General features: G+C 47.4%; 2 protein-coding genes across 2 annotated transcripts in view; both read left to right on the forward strand.

Annotated features, from left to right (window-relative positions):
• The window catches only part of LOC114910699 (polymeric immunoglobulin receptor-like), an 80,417-nt gene that overhangs the window by 25,047 nt on the left and 34,625 nt on the right, over positions 1-20,745 (forward strand). The window lies entirely within an intron of this gene.
• Positions 1,095-2,636, forward strand: LOC114910710 (uncharacterized). The gene is made up of 2 exons (XM_029252868.1): positions 1,095-1,477; positions 1,599-2,636. The coding sequence occupies exons 1-2, from the start codon at positions 1,369-1,371 to the stop codon at positions 2,327-2,329; spliced, it is 840 nt and encodes a 279-aa protein (XP_029108701.1). The 5' UTR covers positions 1,095-1,368; the 3' UTR covers positions 2,330-2,636.

Raw genomic sequence — 20,745 nt, forward strand, 5'->3', positions numbered from 1 at the left:
CTATAGAACACAAAACACTCCAGCAGAGCAGCAAGATGTGATCTGGAGGATAACTGAAGGCCAACTTGTTGCCCAGTGGTTCCGGGGGCGGTTCACAGCAGGCCCTGGGTACGAGGGCAGAGCCCAGCTCTCTGAGAAAGGGATAGAGGATGGAAACTTCTCTTTAACCATCTCACCTGTTGAGTACAATGATGAAGGTTTATATGACTGTTTCACAGGGTTTGATCATCTTGCTGTGGTGGAACTAGGTGTTTCTGGTAAGTTTTTGTCCTTTGCATTACAAGCTCAGGTTCTGTCACTTTTTTGTAATGCCAGTATTGCATTAATTGATGTATTTAGTATCTTTTTTGTGTTTTTATTCCTAGACAGTGCTTTATTTTTTTTAACTGATCAATAACCTCATCAGAGTAACTTTTTAGGTTAGATTGCAAATCTGTGTCATGTTCTTAAGTGGAGCACTTATTGTGGTAAAATATCCACCTGTGTAAATGGGTAATAACACTGTACGCTCTGTAGCTTATACTGAATAAAGTACCTGCTAAGTACATATATAATATTATAAAGGATAATTTGTACTAAAACTGTACACAGTTCTAATTGTCAGCTTGTTGTGTTCTTTACAGCAATATTTACATGTTTTATTTATCATTACTGTCTGTTCTTTCACTTTCTCAGTGTCCACAGACAGGAATATCACTGCACAGGTTGGGGACCCTGTCACTCTCCCCTGCTATGCCAACGTCAGCAAACAGGCAAATCTCAGTCATCTTAACGTCCGCTGGGAGAAAGATGGACAGACTGTGCTGGATATCCATATATATATATATAATACAGGGACACCTGAAGGGATTATTCTTTCTATTGCAGGTAAATATACAAGGGTCTGTCAAAGCCTGAGAAATGTTTCCCAGGTGCACTGTATTGTGGAGCTGATACATTATTGCAGTTTCCTTCCTCAGAGGTGCAGGTTTTCTTGAGCTCTTAACTATGTGTGATACGTTTGACTCCATAGAAGTACAAGAACCGGATCATCAGTGTTCTTAATCTAACATTTTTTGAAGACAAAAGGACATTTTTCACCCCGTACAGGTCCTGCTGCTGTTGGTTATTGGTCATTTATCGAAATATTCAATCACTTCACCAGCTGCTGACCTGATAACCTCCATCTGTGTTCCCTCAGGCCGTCAGTCAAACATCACCATCCAGTCACCTGAGTCCCTCTTCCTGCCGCTCCACATTGTAGAACCAGTCCGTGTTCTGTTCAGTTCTGGTGGCTGCACCAGTGTGTCTGTGTGTACTGTGGAGGGAGATTCTGTAGACTGTGGACCTCAGTACCAACACAGGGCGTCTGTCCACAACTCAACTCTGATGCTGGAATACACAACACCAGCTGACAGTGGTGTGTACAGAGTGATGGACAACAGGACAAATGACACCATCAACACTGTATCTGTCAGTGTTACTGTTTCTCCTACAGGTATTGTTACTGTAACTTCATTTGAATTTTGTTGCTGCTGTTTTATCCATACATCTGTTAAAATTTTATTGAACATCCTCTTTTTTTTTTTTTTTTTTTTTCTCCCCTCTTTCTTTTACAGTGCTGTTCCCGCTCCTTTCTGTGTTGCTGCTGCTGGGGGCATTGGTGTTATTATGGATGACGGTACAAGAGTTCAAGAAGAAGAAGAAGATTACGCTGAAACATAAACTGTATCTGCTCTTCCTGGTTGTGATGCTGCTGCTGAATCTGGTGCTGGTGGCTCTCTCAGTGACAGTGACATTTAAACCTGGACATAAGGAACTGTATGTGGCACTGGGTGCGGGGCTGGGGCTGTTCCTAGCCTTCAAGATGGTTATAATGTCTATGACTTGTGAAAAGTTAGTCAAGATCAGGAAGGAGAAGACTCTGGGGGGTACACTGAAGCTGGTGTTGCTGTTGCTTCTGATGCTGTTGGTGCTTTTAGTGACAACGATGATGTTGCCGCAGCAGAAGTGGCTAAATTGGATCCCATTCCCAGTGCTGGGTCTGTTTATGATCTTGCACGTGATGATAATATATAAGCCACTACAGTATTTCCAGGAAGTGATGAGGACAGTGCAGAAAATTGAGAACAGCAATTGGTACGAACAGCTGCAGGAACTACATGCGGGACTGGTAGTGCCATTGATCGTGCTGCTGTTGCTGTGGGTCGTGCAGTTGGTGCTTTCAGTTGTGTTGGTGGTTAAGGAGTTGTGGGAAGGGATTAATTTAGGGTTACTGTGGGGCCTCACTGTGGGGGATGGGATCTTGATAATGTTGTTGTTCTTGTTGTGCCTCCATGCTGGTTCCTGAGGGTTACCTCACAATGTCAATGTATTGCATATAGTGACAGGTATCTTAATACTCATCTCAATATGAGAAGCAGGGTAACTCTCATGAAAACAAAACAGACACAGAAAGCAGTGTTTCTCTCAGCCAACCATCAACTGAGCAATAGATTATCCTGAATATATACACCAGCAAACCAGAACAGTTACTGTCCGAAGGATCAACAGTCAAATACCAAAGTGTAACACTGTATGGTACTATGAAATCTTGCACCTCTTCTCCGTGAACCGCCACCTTATCGTGGTGGAGGGGTTTGAGTGCCTGAATGAGTCCAGGAGCTATGTTGTCTGGGGCTACATGCCCCTGGTAGGGTCTCCCATGGCAGACAGGTCCTGGATGACAGACGAGACAAAGCGCGGTTCAAAAACCCCTTATGACAAAAAAATCAAGGCGTCCGTTTACCCCGCCCGGTATGGGGTCACCGGGGCCCCACCCTGGAGCCAGGCCTGGGGGGGGGGGCTCGCATGCGAGCGCCTGGTGGCCAGGTCTATGCCCACGGGGCCTGGCCGGGCTCAGCCCGAAGCCACAACGTGGAGCCGCTCTTCGGTGGGCTCACCACCTGCCGGAGAAACCGTAAGGGGCCGGTGCATTGTGATTTGGGCGGTGGTCGGGGCCGAGTGCCCGGCCGACCCAAACCTCGGGCGCCAACTCTGGTTTTTGGGACTTGGAATGTCACCTCACTGGCGGGGAAGGAGCCTGAGCTGGTGCGGGAAGTTGAGAGATACCGTCTAGATATAGTCGGGCTCACTTCCACTCACAGCTTGGGTTCTGGAACCACTCTACTCGATCGAGGGTGGACTCTCCACTATTCTGGCGTTGCCCAAGGTGAGAGGCGGCGGGCTGGTGTGGGCTTATTAATAGCCCCCCAGTTCAGCCGCCATGTGTTGGAGTCTACCCCGGTGAATGAGAGGGTCATCTCCCTACGCCTTCGGGTCAGGGAACGGTCTCTCACTGTCGTTTGTGCTTATGCGCCTAGCGGCAGTGTAGAGTACCCGGCCTTTTTAGAGTCCCTGGGGGGCGTGCTGGAAAGCGCTCCCACTGGGGACTCTGTCGTTCTACTGGGGGACTTTAACGCCCACGTGGGCAGCGACGGTGATACCTGGAGGGGCGTGATTGGGAGGAACGGCCTCCCTGATCTGAACCCGAGCGGTGAGTTGTTATTGGATTTCTGTGCTAGTCGCGGTTTATCCATAACGAACACCATGTTCATGCATAAGGGTGTCCACCAGTGCACTTGGCACCAGGACACCCTAGGTCGGAGGTCGATGATCGACTTTGTAGTCGTTTCTTCTGACCTTCGGCCATATGTTTTGGACACTCGGGTGAAGAGAGGGGCTGAGCTGTCAACTGATCACCACCTGGTGGTGAGTTGGATTCGATGGCGGGGGAAAAAGCTGGACAGACCTGGCAGGCCCAAACGCATAGTGAGGGTCTGTTGGGAACGTTTGGCGGAGGCCCCTGTCAGAGAGGTCTTCAACTCCCACCTCCGACAGAGTTTCAACCAGGTCCCGAGGGAGGTGGGGGACATTGAGTCCGAATGGACTATGTTCCGCTCCTCCATTGTCGGTGCGGCGGTTCGGAGCTGCGGCCATAAGGTCTCCGGTGCCTGTCGCGGCGGCAATCCCCGAACACGGTGGTGGACACCGGAAGTAAGGGATGCCGTCAAGCTGAAGAAGGAGTTCTATCGGGCCTGGCTGGCTCATGGGACTCCTGAAGCAGCTGACAGGTACCGACGGGCCAAACGGAGCGCGGCTCTGGCAGTCGCCGCGGCAAAAACTCGGGCTTGGGAGGAGTTCGGTGAGGCCATGGAGGAAGACTTTCGGTCGGCCTCAAAGAGATTCTGGCAAACCGTCCGGCGACTCAGAGGGGGGAAGCGGTGTTCCACGAACACTGTTTACAGTGGAAGTGGTGCGCTGCTGACCTCAGCTGAGGATGTTCTCGGGCGGTGGAAGGAGTACTTTGAGGATCTCCTCAATCCCTCCGACACGCCTTCCGTAGAGGAAGCTGAGGCTGGGGACTTGGAGGGGGACTCGTCCATTACCCTGGCTGAAGTTGCTGAGGTAGTCAAAAAACTCCTCGGTGGCAAGGCTCCGGGGGTGGATGAGATCCGCCCCGAGTTTCTCAAGTCTCTGGATGTTGTGGGGCTGTCTTGGCTGACACGCCTCTGCAGCATCGCGTGGAGTTCGGGAACGGTGCCTCTGGACTGGCAGACCGGGGTGGTGGTCCCTCTTTTTAAGAAGGGGGACCGGAGATTGTGTTCCAACTACAGGGGGATCACACTCCTTAGCCTCCCTGGGAAAGTCTATGCCAGGGTACTGGAAAGGAGAATCCGACCGATAGTCGAACCTCGGATTCAGGAGGAGCAATGCGGTTTTCGCCCTGGCCGTGGAACACTGGACCAGCTCTATACCCTCACTAGGGTGTTGGAGGGTTCGTGGGAGTTTGCCCAACCAGTCCATATGTGTTTTGTGGACCTGGAGAAGGCATTCGACCATGTCCCTTGTGGCATCCTGTGGGGGGTGCTTCGGGATTATGGGGTTCGGGGCTCGTTGCTACGGGCTGTTCGTTCCCTGTATGACCGGAGCAGGAGCTTGGTTCGCATTGCCGGCAGTAAGTCAGACCTGTTCCCGGTGCATGTTGGACTCCGCCAGGGCTGCCCTTTGTCACCGATTCTGTTCATTATTTTTATGGACAGAATTTCTAGGCGCAGTCAGGGAACGGAGGGTGTCTGTTTTGGTGGCCGCGAGATCTCGTCTCTGCTTTTTGCGGACGATGTGGTCCTGTTGGCTTCATCAAGTCAAGACTTGCAGCGTGCACTGGGGAGGTTTGCAGCCGTGTGCGAAGCGGCGGGGATGAGAATCAGCACCTCCAAATCCGAGGCCATGGTTCTCAGTCGGAAAAAGGTGGATTGCTCCCTCCGGGTTAGGGGGGAGTTGCTCCCTCAAGTGGAGGAGTTTAAGTATCTTGGGGTCTTGTTCACGAGTGAGGGAAAAATGGAGCGGCAGGTCGACAGACGGATCGGTGCGGCGTCTGCAGTAATGCGGTCATTGTACCGGTCTGTTGTGGTGAAGAGGGAGCTGAGTCGTAAGGCGAAGCTCTCAATTTACCGGTCGATCTACGTTCCTACCCTCACCTATGGTCATGAACTCTGGATCATGACCGAAAGAATGAGATCGCGGATACAAGCGGCAGAAATGAGTTTCCTCCGCAGAGTGGCTGGGCGCACCCTTAGGGATAGGGTGAGGAGCTCAGTCACCCGGGAGGAGCTCGGAGTAGAGCCGCTGCTCCTCCGCATCGAGAGGAGCCAGTTGAGGTGGCTCGGGCATCTGTTCCGGATGCCTCCTGGACGCCTCCCTGGGGAGGTGCTCCGGGCTTGTCCCACTGGGAGGAGGCCTCGGGCAGACCCAGGACACGTTGGAGAGACTATGTCTCCCGGCTGGCCTGGGAACGCCTTGGGGTTCCCCCAGAGGAACTGGAGGAGGTGTGCGGGGAGAGGGAGGTCTGGAGTACTCTGCTCGGACTGCTGCCCCCGCGACCCGGCCCCGGATAAAAGCGGAGGAAGATGGATGGATGGATGGAAATCTTGCACCTTTTTATATTAAGTTTGATCAGACCTTTTTGTCTGTTCACAAAAATGAATCTGAGAGGAAAAACAGAATTTATTTTTTTGGTGTGGAAGATAAATAATTGTGCACATTGGTATGAAAAGAGCTGTCCTTTCAGTTTGTAGCAAGAATTGCAACTAGATGGTCCCTGTAGCTGTTGGCCAGAGTCTGCAGTCACGTTTTCACGCTGTGACTGTCTACTGGTGCAGATACCAGTGTTCTGAACAGCACAGGAAGACAGAGTGGAGGTCCAGAGGAGTTCGGGAACGAGGCCATGGTGAATACAGATTCATCACCTGGACGCCTGTTGTGACCACGGATTGTTGACGCACATTCAACTCGTGAGCAGCTGTTTGTAGCCTTAACCTGTACTTGAAGTGCACATTAGTATAAGGTGCCTTTTTATAGTTTCACCTGTAGAAATGTAGGAGGGAACAAACTTGACAAGTTAGTGTGAGTATTAATGTGTGTCAGGAATGGGGGGGGGGGGGCAATGCCGTATCTGTGTAATATGAGCTCTTATGTGTTACACTATTTGTAAGTTTTAAGTGCTTGTGTTGAGTGTGTGTGCTGTCTGTGTAAGCATTCCTACTGGATGGTGCTGGAAGATGTCATGGATGTACATTTTAATCATTTTGTTTGTTCTGCTGCTGGTTTCTCAGGGTTACCTCACAATTTCAATGTATTGTATACAATGACAAGTATCTTAATATTGAGATGATATTTATATTGCTAAATTTTAAATTAAATGTTTTTCAATAAAAAGCCTGATGCTTGTCATACTTTGTTACCCTACTGATGCTCCTACTGTTACTCAAAGTAAAGTATCTACCCTAAGTTAATTTGGTAAAAATTAGCCAGCTGTATAAAATGGGTAAGTCATTGTAAGATGCTTTGGAGAAAGTCAGCTAAATATATACAAGAAATGTAAAATACAGGTGTATATAGTTTCACTGTTCAGTTTTGTTTATATATTTATAAGGTCACTGCAGCCACTCAGGTCTTGATCAAATCTTCAGATTGCTTCAAATGCTCTGACAATTATTTTTATGACAATGAAATTAGTGTCTTTTACCTCATTAATATACAATAGCTGCTAGGAGTAGAAGACAAAAACACATATTTGCTCTTGTCAACGTCTGACTCTTAAGTGACGTGTCATTCACTGCTGCAACTAAATTTTGTGAGATAATTTAGATGAGGGTTTACTGAGTTAAACAAAACATGAGGAGAAAGTTCAGTGGTATTGTAAAGTATCGAGTCATAAATTTAGATATGTTGTAGTGAAATGCAGCAGTGTCTTATCTGGGAAGTGACCAGATGTGTTTAAAACCACACTTTATGTTTTGTTTAAAAAAAAAAAAAACCCTCCATCACACATAATAAACCAAGTGAACAAACCAACACTACCACTAACTAAAGGGGGGAAAAAGTTGGTAAAAGAAAAAACAATCGCACATGAAAACAGATAACAGCAACACTAAACACAAGTTTACTCAGTCCATGCGGAGTTTGTAGGTTCCTCCCATGTCTGTGTGGCTTTCCTCCAGGTGCTCTGGTTTCCACCAACAGTCCAAAGACATGCTTTTCAGGTTCCCCAATAGTGTCTGAGTGACAGAGAGTGTGTGTGTGTGTGTGTGTGTGTGTGTGTGTGTGTGTTCCACTGATGTATGGATGAGTGACATTTTGTAAGTAGTGTATCTAGCAGTGTAAGTCACCTTGGTGAATAAGGTGTGTGAGCTGATAACACTACATAGTGTTCATTGGAAGTTGCTTTGGAGAAAAGCATCTGCTAATGCTTACCGTCCAAAGCCTGTCCACTGCTGCAACGCATCCTGTTTTCCATACTGTGACTGAACTTGAATTTCTGCACCTAGCTGGAAGCAGCTACCCTCAGTGAAATATATAAATCCAGTAGTTGTGGAAACATATATTAAAACTGGATTGATCCAGAACTGTGGAAAAGTATTTGCCACATTGCCATCCATCATCAACCAAGGTGGGATTGCACTGAACCAGAGCCTTACCCAGCAACACAGGCCACAGCACACCAGTCTGGCACCAAGCACTGCCCAAAAAGGCTCGAACCACAGACCTGCCACACAGCAGACGCTGGCTGAACCCACTGCATCACCACATCCTCTATACTGCATTGTAATTTTTTCTATTTTTGACATTTAGAATTGTATATTAATGGAGCTGAGGGAGGAGGGGAAAAAAGACTGCTTTTATTTCCTTGGTGTTGGAGATAATGAGATGTGTCTTTGCAGATGTGAGAGATAACCACCCCTTCTCAGTCAATGACTGGTTCAACCACAAGTGCAATAATTGCAACTAAGCAATAGTTTCAGCTGTAGAAATGTAGGAGGGAACAAACTTAACAAGTTAGTGTGAGTATTAATGTGTGTCAGGAATGGGGGGGGGGGGCAATGCCGTATCTGTGTAATATGAGCTCTTATGTGTTACACTATTTGTAGGTTTTAAGTGCTTGTGTGGAGTGTGTGCTGTCTGTGTAAGCATTCCTACTGGATGGTGCTGGAAGATGTCATGGACATATATTTTAATCATTGCTTGTTGAGATCAAGGTCTCACATCACAATTTCCATGTATCAAGCTATGACTCTTGTTACTAATACAGTTTACATTGTGGTCTGGTGCTTTGTGCTTCTGGAGTTTCATCCTGACCATCGTGGCCCTGTATTGAAACAATGGTGACTAATACTGAGAGGAACAGATTTAAAACATATCTGTACAACTGGGACAGAAGTGCATTTGCACTTCTCCTGGCAGCACTCATGTACTGCATCACCTTGGTAAAAAGTGCAAAATTGTCATCAATGTCCATTTTCATCATCGCAAACCATTGTTGCTGTTGTGGGAAATTTGGCGTTTGGTTTCTTTGCTTGCTGCAAGGACAACAAACTATTTTATTTAATACATCAAATCAAATTAGTAGCCAAATTTCATATCCATAAATGCAAATTATCTCGTAAGAAAGCTGACTTTATCAATCAGTACATTGCTACCATCCAAAACTCGGTTTTTAAAAACAATTAAAACTATTACATCTCAGACAACACTCAGCGAACAGAGTGATCATAAAAACATCATAAATTAATTTGTACATCAATATTATCCCTAACGCCTCCTGAGAACTTCCATATATACTCAAACATTTAATCATAGTAGTTCATACACCTCTAGACATTTCTCTAAAACTGATCCACACAGATAAACACCAGAATAAATGAAAAATAAGAAACACAGGAAAAGATAACTGATTTAAAACACCCTATATACCTACAGACTGGCTCCACACACCCGTCTTTGCAGGAAACAAATGAGAAAATTTTGTTTTCCATTTGTTTTGTTTTTATGAAGCACCCAAGGTGAGCTTGTAAAAGTGATTTCTGAACTTGCTGTCAGTGCATAAAACATGCAGATATTGAAACCTGTGGCAGAAAACACACTTGGACCATAAAGCACTGAACCACGAGAAAGTACAGTATAGATCTTATTCTTACCCCTATTTATTTCATATACACTGTGTTTATATGTATATATGTATGACTAAAAAAAAAAAAATTCCCCACTCGCCCCCTTTTTGCGGGCAGTCTTATTCCTTCAAGCTTGGATCCTCTACCAGAGGCCTGGGAGCTTGAGGGTTCTGCGCAGTATCTTAGCTGTTCCTAGGACCACGCTTTTCTGGACAGAGATCTCAGATGTTGTTCCCGGAATCTGCTGGAGCCACTCTCCCAGCTTAGGGGTCACAGCCCCAAGTGTCCCGATTACCACGGGGACCACTGTGGTGGACCTTCACCTTCCACATCTTTTCTAGCTCCTCTCTCAGTCCTTGGTATTTCTCAAGCTTCTCATGTTCTTTTTTTCTTCCCAAGCGATGGCAACATCTATCACTACGGCTTTCTTACTCTGTTTGTCCACCACTACTATGTCCGGTCTGGTTAGCCATTACCAGTTTGTCAGTCTGGATGCAGGCTCTTAGTGTCCTGTTCCTTCAGGATCAGGATTGTCCAGCCTTCTGTTAACCATTCAGGGTGGGTCCCATCCATTAGCAACTGGTTCATTTGTGTTGCCAGGCACTCCCTGGGTTAGCTTCTTTAGCCAGAAGGCATGGATCATGTCAGTTCTTCATACTTGAGACTTTTTCCTGGATGTCTGCCACTGTGATGGTTACTGGATCCTGTTCAGGGAGGTTGCTGTGCTCTTAGATCCACTAGCCCCTGGGCTTTGTTGTTATGTGATGCCTCCTTCTCCCCTATGTTTTTCCAGTATTGCTCTCTCTGGTGTACCTTCAGGCAGTGAGTCTTTGCTTGACAATTTCTAAGGCCTCAGGTATAGACAGCGTCTTCATCACACCTTTCTGCAGTTCTGATAGCTGGCTAACTTCCCTTTGTGCTGCCTTGATCTTGGCCTCTAGCCTTCTTTTCCATACTGCTTCTTATGCTTGGTATTCATGTTGTATCCAAGGATCACGGTTGCTGTATTGTACATCAGCTGGTTGGTCTCAGTAGGGATTGTTCATAATGCTGCATTCACATTTTCTCATAGACTTTCAGTAGGTACTTCACTTGGTCTTGGTAATTGGCCACAGGTGTCCTTCTTAGCCATGATCTTATCTCTTAGGTCAGCTGCTCTTGCATTCAGCTTACAAGGGCGCATTGTTCTTGGGGCTTGGTTCCCAATCTCAGAGTATGGGGATGATGATATCCCCCCCCAACCTGTCCTGGCTCCCCCTTGCATAACATTTGTGTTGTACCTCATCAATCTCTAGTTGTGATAGCAGTTGTTGTAACACTGAGCTACTAGTTGTTTAGGCATTAGTCTTGATGTTGGGTTTCAAAGTATCCATAGGCCCCACATCCTCTTCATGTAACCCCTTTCACTGGGGTCACTTGTGTAGTAGCATTCCAACAGTTCCCTATTCTCCTCTCTTGTCCATGCATGCCTTCTTCTAGTTCCAGTAGCCCACTTATCATCAGCATGTCCTGGTTCCCCAACATCTGGCACAGACCTTGTTAATCCAGGCAACATCTGAGCTGGCATGGTTCTCTTTGTTTGTTTCACTCTCATATCCAAGGTAGGCAGAGCCAAGCATAAGGAGGTCTTGCCTAAGGACCCCCTACTAGAGGGTAGGCCATGACCAGGATTCAAACCCCAGTTTCCCAGGTGAAAGACAGCAATCTTACCACTACACTATCCAGCCACTTATTTATGTGTATGTAAGTATACTTTCGGAACCACTTGTCCCATACAGGGTCACGGAGCCTACCCGGCAACACAGGGCGCAAGGCAAGAGGGAGAAGGGACACACCCAGGACGGGACGCCAGTCCATCGCAAGGCACCCCAAGCAGGACTTGAACCCCAGACCCACCGGAGAGCAGGACTGTGGTCCAACCCACTGCGCCACCACACCCCCTTTTATAGTCTCACACACACACACACACACACACACACACACACACACACACACACACACACACACACACACTTTCAGAACCGCTTGTCCCATACAGGGTCACGGAGAACCGGAGCCTACCCGGCAACACAGGGCGCAAGGCCAGAGGGAGAAGGGACACACCCAGGACGGGACGCCAGTCCGTCGCAAGGCACCCCAAGCAGGACTCGAACCCCAGACCCACCGAAGAGCAGGACCAGGTCCAACCCACTGCGCCACCGCGCCCCCTAGCATTACATATATACATATTTATTTATTGGTGATACCAGACTGTACATTTATTAAATACCGTTGACGCTATAAATCGTCATGTAATCGCACAGCAAGAAAAACTTTCGTTAAATGTTTTAAACCTAGTCTTTACATTTTACGGGTAGATTCACATTTTAATTTATTTGTAGGTTTTACCTAATCAATGTGGAAAGGTGCAGGGCTTTTAAACACAATAAATTCACTGTAACTCACGGTTAAACGTTGCAGTAGTATTACATGACACTTACAGTATACACACACACACATTTTCAGAACCGCTTGTCCCTTACGGGGTCACGGGGAACCGGAGCCTACCCGGCAACACAGGGCGTAAGGCCAGAGGGGGAGGGGACACACCCAGGACGGGACGCCAGTCCGCCGCAAGGCACCCCAAGCGGGACTCGAACCCCAGACCCACCGGAGAGCAGGACTGTGGTCCAACCCACTGCGCCACCACACCCCTTCCACTTACAGTATATTATTTTGGAAAATTATGGCTCAGATGTGTCACTTTATGTATTCATATTCAATGTAATAATAATGCAGTGCATGTGGGTGTTTACTGTTCGTAAGCAATTATATTACCATATGATTTGTACCTTACTATTTCATTATTTCGCTGTATATATATTCCTTTTGTCTAACATTTCGTCATACGTGTCATGCGAGAATATGTTAATAGACGTCAGACTAAGGCCACGCCTCCCCAAAAATGGGAAAAAGTTAGAGAAGCGTTTCGGTTGAGCGGCGGAGCTGGTGATCGAGTGAAAAATGGTTCTGTGAGTTTTTCTCGGTTTTTAGAGCCTTCAGTTACGGATTATTATTTGTACTTGAATGTTACATCAAGTCCGCCAAGAGACATTTGTTTTTGGTTTGGTTTCATTTGTTGAGATTTTATTGTATCGATTTCAAATCGTCATTGATTGATTTAACTTCATCATGCCTGATCCTTAGTTTTAAGTAGTTTTATCTGAAATCGGAAATGAAATGGAGAGATAGAGAGAGGAAAACAGAGATTTTTTTTGTAGTATACTGTAAATAGATGTGTCGTTAAACTCGTTTTGCGCAGTCGGTTTTGCTTTCGTTTTCACAAATAATAATAATTTCTCATAATAAAATATGCATACATATATAAATATACATATCTGAATTTACACACACACACACACACACACACACACACACACACAGTGCATTTATCAGATCCATCCATCCATCCATCTTCCTCCGCTTATCCGGGGCCGGGTCGCGGGGGCAGCAGTCCGAGCAGAGTACTCCAGACCTCCCTCTCCCCGCACACCTCCTCCAGTTCCTCTGGGGGAACCCCAAGGCGTTCCCAGGCCAGCCGGGAGACATAGTCTCTCCAACGTGTCCTGGGTCTGCCCCGAGGCCTCCTCCCAGTGGGACAAGCCCGGAGCACCTCCCCAGGGAGGCGTCCAGGAGGCATCCGGAACAGATGCCCGAGCCACCTCAACTGGCTCCTCTCGATGCGGAGGAGCAGCGGCTCTACTCCGAGCCCCTCCCGGGTGACTGAGCTCCTCACCCTATCCCTAAGGGTGCGCCCAGCCACTCTGCGGAGGAAACTCATTTCTGCCGCTTGTATCCGCGATCTCATTCTTTCGGTCATGATCCAGAGTTCATGACCATAGGTGAGGGTAGGAACGTAGATCGACCGGTAAATTGAGAGCTTCGCCTTACGACTCAGCTCCCTCTTCACCACAACAGACCGGTACAATGACCGCATTACTGCAGACGCCGCACCGATCCGTCTGTCGACCTGCCGCTCCATTTTTCCCTCACTCGTGAACAAGACCCCAAGATACTTAAACTCCTCCACTTGAGGGAGCAACTCCCCCCTAACCCGGAGGGAGCAATCCACCTTTTTCCGACTGAGAACCATGGCCTCGGATTTGGAGGTGCTGATTCTCATCCCCGCCGCTTCGCACTCGGCTGCAAACCTCCCCAGTGCACGCTGCAAGTCTTGACTTGATGAAGCCAACAGGACCACATCGTCCGCAAAAAGCAGAGACGAGATCTCGCGGCCACCAAAACAGACACCCTCCGTTCCCTGACTGCGCCTAGAAATTCTGTCCATAAAAATAATGAACAGAATCGGTGACAAAGGGCAGCCCTGGCGGAGTCCAACATGCACCGGGAACAGGTCTGACTTACTGCCGGCAATGCGAACCAAGCTCCTGCTCCGGTCATACAGGGAACGAACAGCCCGTAGCAACGAGCCCCGAACCCCATAATCCCGAAGCACCCCCCACAGGATGCCACGAGGGACACGGTCGAATGCCTTCTCCAGGTCCACAAAACACATATGGACTGGTTGGGCAAACTCCCACGAACCCTCCAACACCCTAGTGAGGGTATAGAGCTGGTCCAGTGTTCCACGGCCAGGGCGAAAACCGCATTGCTCCTCCTGAATCCGAGGTTCGACTATCGGTCGGATTCTCCTTTCCAGTACCCTGGCATAGACTTTCCCAGGGAGGCTAAGGAGTGTGATCCCCCTGTAGTTGGAACACAATCTCCGGTCCCCCTTCTTAAAAAGAGGGACCACCACCCCGGTCTGCCAGTCCAGAGGCACCGTTCCCGAACTCCACGCGATGCTGCAGAGGCGTGTCAGCCAAGACAGCCCCACAACATCCAGAGACTTGAGAAACTCGGGGCGGATCTCATCCACCCCCGGAGCCTTGCCACCGAGGAGTTTTTTGACTACCTCAGCAACTTCAGCCAGGGTAATGGACGAGTCCCCCTCCGAGTCCCCAGCCTCAGCTTCCTCTACGGAAGGCGTGTCGGAGGGATTGAGGAGATCCTCAAAGTACTCCTTCCACCGCCCGAGAACATCCTCAGCTGAGGTCAGCAGCGCACCACTTCCACTGTAAACAGTGTTCGTGGAACACCGCTTCCCCCCTCCGAGTCGCCGGACGGTTTGCCAGAATCTCTTTGAGGCCGACCGAAAGTCTTCCTCCATGGCCTCACCGAACTCCTCCCAAGCCCGAGTTTTTGCCGCGGCGACTGCCAGAGCCGCGCTCCGTTTGGCCCGTCGGTACCCGTCAGCTGCTTCAGGAGTCCCATGAGCCAGCCAGGCCCGATAGAACTCCTTCTTCAGCTTGACGGCATCCCTTACTTCCGGTGTCCACCACCGTGTTCGGGGATTGCCGCCGCGACAGGCACCGGAGACCTTATGGCCGCAGCTCCGAACAGCCGCACCGACAATGGAGGAGCGGAACATAGTCCATTCAGACTCAATGTCCCCCACCTCCCTCGGGACCTGGTTGAAGCTCTGTCGGAGGTGGGAGTTGAAGACCTCTCTGACAGGGGGCATTTATCAGATGATTTCATAAAAATCTACTGCCCTGAGGCTGATGTATTAAAACGCGTTATTTAAACATACTACATAGTTGATTTAAATAACTTTTTGTAAATTTATATGAAACAACGTTTTTGAAATATGTTGATTGTTGAATGCTCTTCAAATCAGCCAGAGAGATGTCTTCATATTGTCTATTTTGTGTTCCCGGCCCCAGCTTTTTGGATGCCTTACTGGGATGGAACATGACGTCGTTCTGGGTTTTGAACGCCAGTACATTTTCTTAGTCTTTTTGTCTTCGTCCTAAATTTTAGTCTTTACTTCTCCGCCCGTGCAATGAATACTGCAATATCGTTTAAAAACTGGCTTCATGAAATTAAATTACACAAACCCATAACGTAATAATAGGGGTAAATTAAAAATCTCATTTTTGATCGGTAAAGTTTGTTGGATGCCTTAATTTCACGGACGAGTTAATAATTCCAAAACGGAAAATTATGAAAACTTTGGGTTGGCGCAGTGGCACAGTGGGTTGGACCAGGTCCTGCTCTCCTGTGGGTTTGGGGTTCAAGTCCTGCTTGGGGTGCCTTGCGACGGACTGGCGTCCCGTCCTGTGTGTGTCCCCTCCCCCTCCGGCCTTACGCCCTGTGTTACCGGGTAGGCTCCGGTTCCCCGTGACCCTGTATGGGACAAGCGGTTCTGAAAATGTGTGTGTGTGTGTGTGTGTGTGTGTGTGTGTGTGTTTTTAAAAACAATTAAAATTATTGACACTCTGAATCAGTTAACATTTTCATCTACACTGAAATCTGCTTCCTTTGTTTTGTTAAAAAAATATTGTTCTCTTTGTCTTCTGTACTATTATGGTAATTAAAAATCTTTCAGAAAAATGTTGTTCTCAATGGCACAAGATGTCGCTTTTTTGACGTTTGTTTAAAACCTGCTGATGTTTTAAAGGTTGAGGTTTGAGGTTTTGTTAACTAAATTAATAAATGTACAAGGTAGGGCAGTTCAACTGCTAAAAAAACTTGTTGACTCTATAAATAGTTCTCATGTAAACGCACAGCACAAAAAACTTTTGTTAAATGTTTTAAACCCTAGACTTTAATCTTTAAATTTTAGGGGTAGATACACATTTTAATTTATTGTTTCTGTAGGTTTTATGTCATGTGGAAAGGTGCAGGGCTTTTAAACACACACACACACACATTTTCAGAACCGCTTGTCCCATACGGGGTCACGGGGGAACCGGAGCCTACCCGGCAACACAGGGCGTAAGGCCAGAGGGGGAGGGGACACACCCAGGACGGGACGCCAGTCCGTCGCAAGGCACCCCAAGCAGGACGCGAACCCCAGACCCACCGGAAAGCAGGACTGCGGTCCAACCCACTGCGCCACTGCGCCCCCTGGCTTTTAAACACAATAAATTGATTGTAAGTCATGGTTAAACCTTGCAGAACATATTACATGACATAGTATTATTTTGGAAAATTATGACTACTTGATGGGGGTGCGGTGGCGCAGTGGGTTGGACCTTGTCCTGCTCTCCGGTGGGTCTGGGGTTCAAGTCCCGCTTGGGGTGCCTTGCGACGGATTGGCGTCCCATCCTGGGTGTGTCCCCTCCCCCTCCGGCTCTGCGCCCTGCGCTGCTGGATTAGGCTCCGGCTCCCCACGACCTCCTATGGTGTGTGTGTGTGTGTGTGAGTGAGAGAGACTGAAATTACTCATTAACCTGCGAATATTCATAACCAACAATTAAATTATTTTTTAAGCACACGGTAAAAAGCAAAAGATTTAACTTCATGTAAAAAGTAAAACCTCCTAAAATAACAGCAAGACTTAAACCTTTGGACTCTGCATCCATAAAACAACTGCAAGTGCTTAAAAATAAATACTGAAATGTCGGAAAGAACAGCAGAAAGTAAATGAACACTGAAGGCGTAACTCCACCCAGTTCCAGCATTACTCATCATTAAAACTCTGGCATTAATATTATAAATTAAGCAACAGAGGATCCGATAAAAGGAAAAACGGATTACCGAGTGCCAAGAATTAGAAGTACTGATACATAAAAAGATTCCTGCTTCTGTTCCCTGGATCATGGACCTTCCTTTCTCACTAAAAATTACCCAACTCTTCAAATGCTGACACTTTTCTCTAAAGCAACTTACAATTATTTACCCATTTATACACTTGGGTAATTTCACAGCTGGAGGGATGTTCAAACCTACAACCTTCAGGTCCTCACTGCAAAACTCAGACAGCTTCATCAGGCCAAAGAAGACGCCTACAAGAACAGGGACGGAGTCTTGTATAAACAGGCCAAAAACACACTGGCAAAGGAGATCAGAGTGGCTAAGAGAAACTACTCTGAAAAGCTGAAGAAACAGTTTTCAGCCAACGATCCTGCATCAGTGTGGAAAGGCCTGAAAGACATCACAAATTACAAGATACCACCCCCCAGCACCGTGTCAACTCAACAACTAGCCGACGATTTGAATGATTTTTTATTGCAGGTTTGATAAACCCTGTCTCACACCGCACACCCATTCAGACCCTCTCTCCACGAATCAATTAACACCTCCAGTAACCCCCACCTTCCCCCCTCCTGCACCTTTGATCTGTGAAGAGGAGGTGCGTCGGGTCTTCGTCAAACAGAAGACAAGGAAAGCACCAGGCCCAGACGGCGTCTCACCGGCCTGCCTAAAAACCTGTGCTGACCAGCTGGCCCCTATCTTCACAAAGATCTTCAACAGATCACTGGAGATGTGCGAAGTTCCTTCCTGCTTCAAACGCTCCACCATCATCCCCATCCCAAAGAAACCCAAAATCACAGGACTTAATGACTACAGACCTGTCGCCTTAACGTCTGTGGTCATGAAGTCACTTGAAAAATTGGTGTTGGACTACCTGAAAGACATCACTGGACCCTTGCTGGACCCCCTGCAGTTTGCTTACCGAGCAAATAGGTCTGCGGATGATGCAGTCAACATGGGACTGCACTACATCCTGCAACATCTGGACAAACCAGGGACTTATGCGAGAATCCTGTTCGTGGACTTCAGCTCAGCCTTCAACACCATCATCCCACACCTCCTCCTGTCCAAATTAACCCAACTCTCTGTGCCCACCTCCATCTGTCGGTGGATCACCAACTTTCTGACAGACAGGCAGCAGATAGTGAGGCTGGGAAAATTCTCATCCAATACTCGCACAATCAGTACTGGCGCCCCCCAGGGATATGTGCTCTCCCCACTGCTCTTCTCCCTGTACACCAACGACTGCACCGCTAAAGACCCCTCTGTCAAACTCCTGAAGTTTGCAGACGACACCACACTCATCGGCCTCATCCGGGATGGTGACGAGTCTGCTTACAGGCAGGAGGTCCAATAGCTGGCTGTCTGGTGCAGTCATAACAACCTGGAGCTGAACACGCTCAAAACGGTGGAGATGATCGTAGACTTCAGGAGAAACACCTCAGCATTATCCCCACTCACCATCATGAACAGCACTGTGGCAACAGTGGAGTCATTCAGGTTCCTGGGCACCACCATCTCACAGGACCTGAAGTGGGAGTTCCACATAGACTCCATTGTGAAGAAGGCCCAGCAGAGGTTGTACTTCCTTCGCCAGCTGAGGAAGTTCAACCTGCCACAGGAGCTACTGATGCAATTCTACTCTGCAGTCATCGAGTCTGTCCTCTGCACTTCTATAACTGTCTGGTTCGGCTCAGCTACGAAGTCAGACATCAGAAGATTACAGCAGATAGTTCGGACTGCTGGAAGAATCATCGGCACATCCCCCCCAGCTCTCCAAGAACTGCACTCGTCCAGAGTCAGTAAAAGGGCTAGCAAAATCATTCTAGACCCCTCGCATCCAGGCCACTTCCTCTTCGAACCCTTGCCATCTGGCCGGCGCTACAGAGCACTGAGCACCAGGACAGCCAGGCATAAGAAAAGTTTCCTTCCTCAGGCCATCTACCTCATGAACACCTAAATCTCTCCCCTAGAGAGTAAACCAGTGCAATACATAATGCTATTTATATTTATATTTCTAACTTTTATCACATCATATCTCTTCTCACACTCCCTTGCATTTGTAACTAGTGACTATTTTTGTATATAATATTGGGTACTGTATATTTTCATATATTTTTCAACTCTTATTCACATACTCTATCTTCTCATCTATCTTGCCACTGTCATTCTGTCTGTGCTCTGGAAGTTCCTGTCACCAAGACAAATTCCTTGTATGTGTGAACATACTTGGCAATAAAGCTCGTTCTGATTCTGATTCAAAGGCAGCAGCGCTAACCACTACACTGCCTGCTCTCTATCAGTTTTTTTAATTAAGCTTAACATTGCAAAGTCACCTTCAGAAAGGCAATACCTAGATGAATGGTTATAATAACAACAGTGGACGAAATAGATTCCCACAACTGGCAACATTAACAACAGATGTGGACATGAGGGAGAAACAGGCCCTTGCTGTGGACACCTTGTTGATGGAGACTGTCTCCACTGCCCAGCGCAGGGACACAAGGTGCATCGGGACACGCAGACATCTCCACCTGGACATCCGTCCAAACTCCGGACAACAAAGAAATCTGACAAAGGGAGAAAAAAGGTAAATGATGTCAATGGATTGGGACATGAGTCTCTCGTCACTGTTATTCACTTAAGTCCTTCCATTTCTAGAGGTGACAACAGGCACATTTTTACAAGCATAACTTCCAGGTAGTGATGTGTTAAAGACATCAAACTTCAACCCCTTCTGGACATATTATTATATGTAAAGGTATTCTGTCCTCGGTGCGCTAAACACAAAATCGACAGATAGCTAACAAGCTTCCAGAGAAAGTCAGAGGCTGGAGTAAAGTTGAATGCCTTACTGTTGTCTTCTTTCTCATGAAAGTACAGTCTTTTTTGTAAAACTAAAACAATACATAAACGTCAATTACACATCTTTAAATACAAATATCCATCAATACACCTAAATGCTGTCTACACTGTTGACATAACGTAAGTATTGCATTCACGCTGCTATGATTTACTAAAAATGTAAACGCAACTTACAAGCGATGGTTTGGAAGGCACTGGAGTTGCAAGCTCACCGCATGGCGCACATCACCGAAAACACACACACACAGCCGCTCGTCCCATACGGGGTCGCGGGGAACCGGAGCCCACCCGGTAACACAGGGCGTAAGGCCGGAGGGGGAGGGGACACACCCAGGACGGGAGGCCAGTCCATCGCAAAGCACCCCTAGTGGGACTCAAACCCCAGACCCACGGGAGAGCAGGACTGCGGTCCAACCCACTGCGCCACCGCACCCCCTCCCCGAAAACGCTTCCAGATTTTTTTTTAAAACCACGTGTATGCTTGTGTCACATGGCCTATCCATCCAATAACGTAATAGTAAAAAATAACATGAAGAATAATGTTATTCTCCTAAATGACCACTAGGTGGGAGGAAACCAAAACAGATCTAGAAATATCTCACAGAACAGTACAAAAGGACCCCAGTTGATGTTTAAAACTTGTCTTCCTTTGTGAATACCTTTGTTAAATTTTTCCTTTTGTATTTGTACTTTTATTTTGTCATATAACTGCAATGGCATACGGTCATTATAAGGGGGCTTTTATTTTGACACGGTCTTGTATTCCCAAGCCCTGCATTTTGATTTTACTAATTAGTTTAATGCGGTTGGGGCGCAGATATTGCAGGAACTA

This window comes from Scleropages formosus, chromosome 6, assembly GCF_900964775.1.
Source record: "Scleropages formosus chromosome 6, fSclFor1.1, whole genome shotgun sequence".
Lineage (NCBI taxonomy): Eukaryota > Metazoa > Chordata > Actinopteri > Osteoglossiformes > Osteoglossidae > Scleropages > Scleropages formosus.